General features: G+C 39.3%; 1 protein-coding gene across 1 annotated transcript; it reads left to right on the top strand.

Moving 5' to 3' along the window:
* Window positions 1-48: 48 nt before the first annotated feature.
* Window positions 49-2359, top strand: LOC108972759 (myotubularin-related protein 2). Its single transcript, XM_018939528.1, has 2 exons — window positions 49-1678; window positions 1746-2359. The coding sequence occupies exons 1-2, from the start codon at window positions 133-135 to the stop codon at window positions 2060-2062; spliced, it is 1863 nt and encodes a 620-aa protein (XP_018795073.1). The 5' UTR covers window positions 49-132; the 3' UTR covers window positions 2063-2359.
* Window positions 2360-10476: the final 8117 nt, after the last annotated feature.

Below are 10476 nucleotides of genomic sequence, written 5' to 3'. Positions count from 1 at the left end.
ATAATATATTTAACAAATATCTAAATAACAAAACCGTGGTAACTCTGTATACTACTGACAGCTTTCGGTAATTGTTTATTGTGTAAAAGTGCATCTTGTTGAAATAAATTTGTGTGAAAACATAAAATTGCAATGGATAAGGCAGAAACATTAGATGCTACAAACAGCTTAGCTGATAAAATTGCAACAAAAAATGCCAGCACTAATTCTCTGGATACAGCTGACTCAAAGTCTAGTTCAATTGGTTCGAAGCACGGCGTAGACGCAGGTGCAACACGCGACACGCCCTTTGTTTATCTCGATGGCGAGGAAGACCAAGATCTAAAAAATGATGTTACATATGTTTGCCCATTTAGGGGTCCAGCATTTGGTGCTTTAACAATTACCAATTATCGCTTATATTTTCGTTCTTTACGGGACCATGATCCACCTGTTGTTGTCGATGTGCCATTGGGTGTAATTGCACGGGTGGAAAAGATTGGAGGTGCAACATCACGTGGTGAAAACTCATATGGAATTGAAATATTCTGTAAGGATATGCGAAATCTACGTTTCGCGCATAAACAACAAAATCACTCACGACGTACCGTTTTTGAAAAGTTACAGTCGTATGCTTTTCCACTGTCGTTCAGTGGTAGGCTGTTTGCGTTTGCTCATGCTGCCGCATCTGGACCATCACCGTCACCGGCGGAAAATGGTTGGGCTGTCTATGAACCATTAGCAGAGTTACGTCGTATGGGTGTGCCAAATGATATGTGGCGCATAACAAAATTGAACGAAGCTTACGGTGTTTGCGATAGTTATCCCGTAGTGTGGGCTGTTCCCAAAGCAGCCTCTGATGAATTTTTGCGTCGTGTAGCTCAATTTCGTTCACGTTGCCGTTTGCCGGTACTATCTTGGATACATCCACGCTCACAAGCAACTATAACACGATGTTCACAACCCTTGGTCGGGGTAGGAGGCAAGCGCAGTGCAGATGATGAACTTTACCTTAGTTATATTATGGAGGCAAACGTACAATCGGATAAATTGGCAATCATAGATGCACGGCCGAGTGCTAATGCTATAGCTAATAAAGCCAAAGGTGGTGGCTATGAGTCGGAAGAAGCATATAAAAATGTGGAAATCCACTTTCTTGATATACACAACATACATGTGATGCGTGAAAGTTTACGAAAAGTAAAAGAGGCCTGCTATCCAACCATAGACGATTCTAAATGGCTTTCAGCGATTGATGGCACATTATGGTTGAAGCACATTAAATGCATATTAGCCGGAGCAGTGCGTATTGTTGACAAAGTAGAGACAATGAGTACATCGGTGGTGGTGCATTGTTCAGATGGTTGGGATAGAACTGCTCAGCTCACAGCACTATCTATGCTATTGTTGGATCCATATTATCGCACCTTGCGCGGCTTTGAGGTACTAATTGAGAAAGAGTGGCTTTCTTTTGGCCACAAATTTCAACAACGAATTGGTCATGGTGATAATCGCCATTCGGATGCGGATCGTTCACCAGTTTTCTTGCAATTCATCGATTGTGTTTGGCAAGTTAGTCAACAATTTCCAAATGCTTTCGAATTCAATGAACACTTTTTGATAACGATTATAGACCATTTGTATTCTTGTCGCTTTGGCACTTTCTTGTACAACACAGAAGCTGAGCGCATAGCGGAAGGTTCGTTACAATGTTTTACAACATAAATATAGACTGAATTATCAATTTCTAATCAATTTTATTACAGATCTTAAACACAAGACTGTTTCACTTTGGACATATATTAATGGCTCACTGAATCAGTATTTAAATCCGCTAGCTTTTTCGCATGGAGCTCAAACTGTACTGCGTCCAATTGCGAGTATGCGTTACGTAAAATTATGGAAAGGTCTATATTGTCGTTGGAATCCAAGCATACGACCGCAGAATCGAATATACCATCGTACACGTGAATTGCTCGCTTTGCAGGATCAGCTCATTAAGCAAGTGAGCGATTTACGTATGAAGACAAGTTCTCGTCAAACGGCGCAAACTTCGACACGACTGGCTTCACCAATGCATTGAAGCTTCATGAGCATAAAAAATAAATCACCTGGTAAAAAAGTATTTATACTATATCCATGTAATAGTCCCATATATTTTGTACAGAATTTGGACGTACATACATACATATATGAATATGCATATATTGGACATACACGTGTATGCATATACAATTTGAATATTATAAGGGCGGTTGTCTCTTCTTTAATTTTATATAATCCTAAAGTTTTATCTTATGTAAAAATCTTAATATTTTTTAATGCATTATAAATATATACAACACATAAATSACTTTAATAGTACATCTCTGAAACAAAATGTTCCTACAACTATTATTGTCCTCAAAAGCGACAAATGGGTTGTTGTTGTAACGGTTATATGGTCCCCGTTAGGTTGGTAAGATTAAGATAAGTTGTCATCGAGGTCATCTAACGGGAGGCCCGAGAAACGTGCTGTTTCGACGGGGTCGGCCCAAAGGCGGGAGGGTGTTAGATGAGTAGGTTTTGTAGGGCATGCAAAGAGAAGACCAGTATCATGCGGGGACTCGTTACATGCAGGACATACATTAGGTATGTCAGGGTCAATTCTGGATAAGTAAGAGTTTAACCTGCTACAATATCCAGAATGAAGTTGCGTTAGGGTCACTTGCGTTTCTTGCGTGGTTCACTCCCTGTGAGTCTTAAGGCCTGAACAAGTCTTAAGATGGCTCCATCCATTGTATGTATTACACCTGACCGAGGTGGAGTTTGGATGAAGCCTTTTTGCGCATACGCGACAGAAAAATTCCTCCGGGCGCGGGTTGTACTCAATGCMAGCACGAGTCAGGAGGATACAGATACAAACACAAATTAGTACTCACCGATCCAAACGGGGTTARATCGCCGAAAAAACAGCCCTTGGTCGGAWAAAATCCGAGTCAATTCCGGTACGTAGAACCGGCTGTCGTGGGAATTGCCGGRAAAGTGTTAGGTTACGTGCAGAGAAGAAACGCGAAAGGTCGGAGAGATAGCTGTTTACTTTTGAGCACATACCGTCGATTCCATTGCCCCGACTTCAATATCGTGYAATCATCAGCGTGCGAGCTTATGAAAACTCCTCTGGTGGCTGTGAGAGTTTCGAGATGTAGAAGTTAAACAGTAGCAGAGAGAGGACACCAAACTGCTGTACAGTCTTTTTAAATCTTCTCAATATGGAATTTTTATCTCGAAATAGTACGAATGAATGATTGCTCAGGTAGTTCATAGTTCACCTCTCCAGCGCTGGAGGGAGCGTGGATTGTTCGATGTCCTAAAGTAGTGTTGTGTGCTTGACTGTGTTAAAGGTTTTTGACAAGTCTAACGGTAAGATGATCGTCCTCTCACAGGGCGATTTTTGGTTGAGATCATGCACTATTTGGGTGTTTTTGACGCTAAGTGCTGTGGTGGTGGTGMTGTGCAAGGTATCAAGAAAGGAGTTAAAATTCCTTTTGTGTTTGGGTCTCTCAGGTTTCAGTAGTGAGACCACACTTCCAATCTTTCACACATCGGTTATTTGAAGAGTGTCAAAGGCAGGCTGAGGACCTGGGTAATGTAGCTTACTCCGGTAGAGCCTAGGTGCTCTAACATTAGCATGTTTATTCCATCAGAACCAATGAATTTAGAGGATTTTGCTTTATTTAAGAAATTTCGAACCAGTATTTTAGCATTTTGCGCAGACATCGGGTAACACATTGTTTGGCATTGTTAGAGAATCAAGTCTCTTCGCGTTAGACAAAGCTTTGACAGTATTCCAAAGCTTATTCCCGCCTGCAAGACTTCAGATGCGCTATTAATTTTTACCATTTGCCTAATCTCAAAATTGAAATCACTTATCGGTATCGGCATGGTTGGGAGGAGTCTCGCCGACGCAGTTAGCTTAGTTAAAGTTAACGAAGATATRGTTATGCACAGACATAAAGTCGAGAGATTTCTCCATCGGGGTATTTATGGCAGATAGTCTGATGAGAGAGTTAGCATAGATTGTCAGGTTTTGCTATTTATCAGATGACCACTAGAGATGGTAGATAATATCGGGCCAGCTATTAGAGGTGCCCATAATTCTGACAGACTCTTGCAGCATGGGGCTTCTCATGAGCCAGAATAAGAATGGCATTACAGTCTCGGAAAATGTTATTATAACAATTTATTACAATATTGTAGTATTCTTATATGTATGTATGTATATCTTATAAATAAAAATGAATCGCAAAATATGTTGGTAAGCGCATAACTCAACAACGCCTGGACAAATTTGGATAATTCTTTTTTCTAAGTGTTCGTTGAGAAAATTTCGAATAATTGCCGGAAAACCCCTCAGAACGGCTATTWTCTTTTTCCCATACAAACGAATGAATGTTTGTTGGTTAATAACGCTAAGTTACGTTCAGCCATTCTGAACCAATTTTGATGAAATTTGCAGAGATTGTTCGTTGTGGATCGGGGAAGGTTTGGGATTAAAAAACCGTATGCTTCTCATGAGGAAAAGGCGTAAAATTGGACAATTCCAAAAAGTAACTTGTTTCCATACAATTTTTTTTTTTTTTTTAATTTTTGTTTGTTTTTAATTATGGATCGCGGTCAATCAGCAAGCGATCRTCACGATGTCACAGCACGACTTTTCAAACAACAGCTACGATGTTTTATGGATTTTGTCTTGAAGCAATGTGGTGTTGTCAGATGCTAGCCGTACTCTGTTGAGTGGCAAAAGTGAGTTTTGTCGCACGCACACATTCTTCTTTGGATGGGGGATGGTGGTTACACCAGATCAAATTGATGAACTCATTTCTGCGCAAGTTAATGATGCAGAGAAAGATCCAGTATTAAACGAAGTGGTGAAAACCAATATGGTTCATGGACCTTGGGGACACCACAATCCCTTTTCGGTTTGTATGTCTGATAATATATGCACGAARCACTATCCAAGYTCTATTCGGAAATACCTTGATATTATACATGGAAAGCAAGGTCAACAGTAGATGGACATCCAGGTGTGCTCTACTAATGCATTAGGACGAATWTATACAATTCATCCGAAAACAATTCCTGTGGACTGATTCTACGAATTCCTTTAAGATGTAACTATTTTCCATTTTAGTTAAACGTATTCTGTTTCCAGTGAAAATTGCAATTGAGATGAYAATCAACGGGATACAAGGATAGTCGCAAAGTGTGTGGCATAAATGCTATGTTTTTCACACTGCCAAATATAYGTGGCGTCATTACGAGTTGGAAAAACATCTAATCTGTACCTTTACGCACMGGAATAGAAACCAAGAAATATTAGTTATCAAGCTGCGTTGCATTGAAAAAAATTTCAACTTTCTTTTCATTTCAAAATACATATGTAATTTTACGCAGGACAACGGCTGCGGGGTCAGCTAGTTTTATATGCAAAACACAACATACGTAAATAAAAACCGACGGAGAAACGAAATTATTTTTTATAAAGAAAATATATATGTTAATTTTACATATTTTAATAAGTAAAAAGAGTAAACTATAACGTGTTATAACTGCTGATTTTTGATTTAATGCTTAAATTACGATAATGGATAGGTTACTTTTGCTATTTCTCCGACATATAATTTTTATACCCTGAACAGGGTATATCAAGTTTGCCACGAAGTTTGTAACACCCAGAAGGAAGCGTGGGAGACCCTATAAAGTATATGTGAMCTCGTCTACGAAAAGGGAGCTAACGTGCGAAAACTAGTTTCTGGGAAACAGCTGTTAAAAATCTCATGTTCCATCCGAATCAACTAAAAAGTGAAATTTAATTTTTTRGAWTTTTTGAAATCTAAGCTCCCTTTCCGTAGACCAGGTCACATATATATAAATGATCAGTATGTTGAGCTGAGTCGATTTAGACATGTCCGTCTGTCTGTGCCCAAAAAATAAGGCGACATTGTATTTATTTTAAAATTTTTTTATTTATTCTTCCAAATCAATTTCCTCCCCTTCAAAGTAGTCCCCTCCCGATGCAATGCAGTTATGCCAACGGATTTTCCAATCTTCGAAACACTGGTGGTAGTCAGTTTCTGGGATGGCCTTCGTTCCGTTTTCGCTGTGGCTTGAATCTCCTCTATCGTATAAAAACGGTGTCCCCGGCGCGGTCTTTTGAACTTGGTGAACAGCCAGAAGTCGCACGGCGCCAGATCAGATGAATACGGTGGTTGAGGAACGATATGGGTTGAGTTTTTGGCGAAATGATCACGAATTACGAGGGCAGTATGNTTTTTTGAAATCTAAGCTCCCTTTCCGTAGACCAGGTCACATATATATAAATGATCAGTATGTTGAGCTGAGTCGATTTAGACATGTCCGTCTGTGTGTGCCCAAAAAATAAGGCGACATTGTATTTATTTTGAAATTTTTTTATTTATTCTTCCAAATCAATTTCATCCCCTTCAAAGTAGTCCCCTCTCGATGCAATGCACTTATGCCAACGGATTTTCCAATCTTCAAAACACTGGTGGTAGTCAGTTTCTGGGATGGCCTTCAGTTCCGTTTTCGCTGTGGCTTGAATCTCCTCTATCGTATAAAAACGGTGTCCCCGGCGCGGTCTTTTGAACTTGGTGAAAAGCCAAAAGTCGCACGGCGCCAGATCAGATGAATACGGTGGTTGAGGAACAATATGGGTTGAGTTTTTGGCGAAATGATCACGAATTACGAGGGCAGTATGGGATGGTGCATTATCGTGGTGTAAAAACCAAGAATTGTCTTTCCACAATTCCGGCCTTTTTAGTCGGATAGCGTTACGCAAACGACGCATAACGTTCAAATAATATTCCTTGTTGACTGTTTGACCGGTTGGAAGGAATTCATAATGCACAACACTACGATAATCGAAGAAAACAGTCAACATGTCCTTGATTTTTGAGCGACTTTGGCGCGATTTTTTTGGTCTCAGCTCTCTTTTGGTACGATATTCGCTCGATTGATCGGTTGTTTCGGGGTCGTAAGTATAGATCCCAGTCTCATCGCCAGTTATAATGCATTTCATGACACCCTGGTAGTCGGAAAGCATAGTTTCACACACTTCAACGTGAGGCCTTTTTTTTTAAAAAATTCAATATTTTCGGTACCAGTCGAGCTTTGACACGCTTGAGGTCCACAACATCCTTCAAAATGGTATTGGCTGAGCCTTTCGATATGCCAACTTCATCATCAAGGTCTCTAATTGTTAATCGACGGGTTTTCAACACCAAATCTTTGATTTGTTGAACGTGAGCTTCGTCGGTTGAGGTTGATGGTCGCCCTGGACACTCTTCGTCTTCGAAACGTTCACGGCCGGCTTGAAACTCACTATACCAATTGTTAACATTTTTTTTAGACATAGCCTCATCACCAAAGGCTTAAAATTTTTTTTTTAGACATAGCCTCATCACCAAAGGCTTCTGCACCATCCTCAACGTATCCGCAGGAGAAAATTTATCCCGTAAACAAAATTTAATGCAAATTCTTTGCTCAATAAATTTCGACATCGCAAAAAACGACAAACTCACAAAACGGCACTAATGAATATTTTGACATGAAATTTGACATAAATGTGACTGACAGTACTACCAACGTAAAAAAAAAATTCTCTAAATCCTTCGACGCGCGTAGTTTAAATTCAAATTTCACCTTATTTTTTGGGCACGAAAAATCTCAGTATCTTCCCAAAGGTTGGCTCAGGTTATTTTCTAGGACAATAATGTAATATCGGAAGAAATTGTTCAGATCAGCTGATTATAGCGTATAGCTGCCATACAAACTGAACTGACATGGATTACTATCTAAGGTAATAATATAATCTCCGAAAAAATTGATCAGACCGGATTACTATAGCATATTGCTTTCATATACATAGTTACTAAAAGTTACTGCCAAATGCACCTGTGAAGGGTATCTTAGCTTCGGTGCARCCGAAGTTAACRTTTTACCTTGTTTTCCTTTTTGTTCGCTCCAAACGATTACATACCATTGTAAGTTTCCCGGAAGTTTACCTTTCAACAAAGTTTTGTTTTGTTATTTTAGCGCAGAAAACTCACCTTACGTACTTTCGAAGAATGCTACCGAAGTGACAGGATAACAGTCTGGATCATTTCCGTTACCCAGACTCGACTGTCATGTCTCTAATTCCAAAAGAATAATAATATACACTAGATTACATTTGTCCATTGAAAACTTGGAAAGGCAAAGGGACAACCCCTTTGGTGGAGAGTGAAACTAGCAGAGAGCAAATACTTAGGCAGAAGAATGTTCAAAAAGGTACGTAGAAGTGGTTCAAGTGCCGATTGGACATTGTATAAAACTATGCATAAAACTATGTTGCTATACTATGCATAAATCTGAGATTAGGAATCACAAAATGCGGAGAAGGTTGTACTCAGTTCTACAGGTTTAGACGTGTCGCTTAAAGTGACATTCGACTAAAGATTGGTAAAACCTCACACGTCACTGCCAAGGCCTATCAGTTTATATTAAAAATGTTAGGAGGGTAAATGGAGCAATATACAGATATTGAATTTTCAGGAACAGGCTGTGAAAAGCTCAACAAACTCTGTTGATAGTGCCTGCATTCCGTAGAGCCATGGATAGAGGGCAGCCTTATGCTTAAGGACCTTCCTTTGTGCAGTCTCCTCTGCGAGAGAACTATTGTGGCGGAGTTGAGGAATGTTTAATGGAATGGTTGTTTGGTGGGCACTCATTGGTATCTGCAATGCACTCAGGGCAACATAAATGATGGCACCCAACGTCACATAGTATCTGTGAACTGTTATAAGACTCACGGAAGCTGGTTCGACATTTCGATGTCTCKGTACACATAATTACGGCGAACCTGGCGAAGTATCTGGAATTGATATTAGCTGCCTTACCTAGGCTTTGTAACGATGAGGATTCTCTGAACTATTTGCTCTTAGGAAAGTATCATCCATGGTAGGTGTTCTGAGACCACCGTTCACAGATGTTCAAGTGAGACCAACTTCGCCTTTTTATATGAGAATCAGCCCAACTACTTAACTTACCCAAGATGACAACAGTATTGATGTTTTATTCCTATTTATAACCCTAACTGTAAATAAGACGAAAAACGCTTTATCTCCACTACCTATCCAAACAATTAAAACAAGTGAAGAGCTAAGYTCGATATATTCGAACATTTTATACTGTGATAATTTGCCATCACCAACAGGTGCTACAAGAACTGAGTAGGCAATATAGAAGCAAAGTCCTCTCTCCACTAACAAAAACCAAACTCTATAAGTCACTCATAATWCCCGTCCTGCTATATGGTGCAGAGGCTTGGACGATGACAACAACTGATGAGTAGACGTTGCGAGTTTTTGAGAGAAAAGTTCTGCGAAAAATTTATGGTCCTTTGCGCGTTGGCCACGACGAATATCGCATTCGATGGAACGATGAGCGATCAGCGAATTAAAAGACAGCGGCTACGCTGGCTAGGTCATGTTGTCCGAATGGACGAAAACACTCCAGCTCTGAAAGTATTCGACGCTATACCCGCGGGGGGAAGCCGAGGAAGAGGAAGACCTCYACTCCGTTGGAAGGACCAGGTGGAGAAGGATCTGGCTGCGCTTGAAATATCCTATTGGCGCCACGTAGCGAAAAGAAGAAACGACTGGCGCGCTGTTGTTAACTCGGCTGTAATCGCGTAAGCGGTGTCTACGCCTATTAAGAAGATAAGAATTTGCCAGGGAWATATTTTCAGGTGTTGAAATATTCAAATATTAAAATTTTAATTACTATTATTAGACCAAAACGTGAATGGATAAAATCAGATTTGGTTCCACGCATTTTATAGATAATAGACAAACGTAGCTTTCATGGTTTCAAGTATATTAAACATCTTACTTTAGGCATATGGGGATTACGGGTAAAGCTTATACGATTTGTAACTTTGTTTTGCATTGAGTCATATTATTATCAAAAGCGATGCTCTCTGAATAATAAGTATAATAGTACAAAGTCAACCTGAACCCTGAAAATATTTATGTTTAGGGTAGGAGGTTATGGTTTACCACTAGGGCACATTATTATAACGAAATTYTTTCTCTAAGTCTCATTGATTTACCCCTATTTTCGATAAAAAAAATCGAAAGTACTCATATTCGGTTAAAGGTATACAACATATAAGATTTATATAAACTATATGTATAGTATATACCAGTTGTGCGATTGTATGATTTGAAATTCGAATAAAACTTTGAATAAAAGCTTAAAAATTGTTAAAATCGAACCATATCTGTTGAAGTCCCCATATAAAGAATATGAATATCCCACAGTCTGTTGCTAACCGAAAAAATTTGATACWCTGTGAGATATATTATAGCAAAATTTCAACTTAATTGGAGTTGAGTTGAATTTTAGTTTTCCACTTAAATATCAACCATTTATTAAAATTAAACTGAAAGAATT

The sequence above is a fragment of the Bactrocera latifrons genome, unplaced genomic scaffold (genome assembly GCF_001853355.1).
Source record: "Bactrocera latifrons isolate USDA-ARS-PBARC rearing strain unplaced genomic scaffold, ASM185335v1 scaffold_420, whole genome shotgun sequence".
Classification (NCBI taxonomy): domain Eukaryota; kingdom Metazoa; phylum Arthropoda; class Insecta; order Diptera; family Tephritidae; genus Bactrocera; species Bactrocera latifrons.
This window is presented reverse-complemented; position numbering and strand designations above follow the sequence as displayed.

Excerpts from the sequence above, each read along its gene's own strand:
- LOC108972759 (XM_018939528.1), top strand. The coding sequence starts at position 133 with ATGGATAAGGCAGAAACATTAGATGCTACAAACAGCTTAGCTGATAAA. Across the intron at positions 1,679-1,745 it reads AGCTGAGCGCATAGCGGAAG|ATCTTAAACACAAGACTGTT; the intron begins GTTCGTTACAAT and ends ATTTTATTACAG.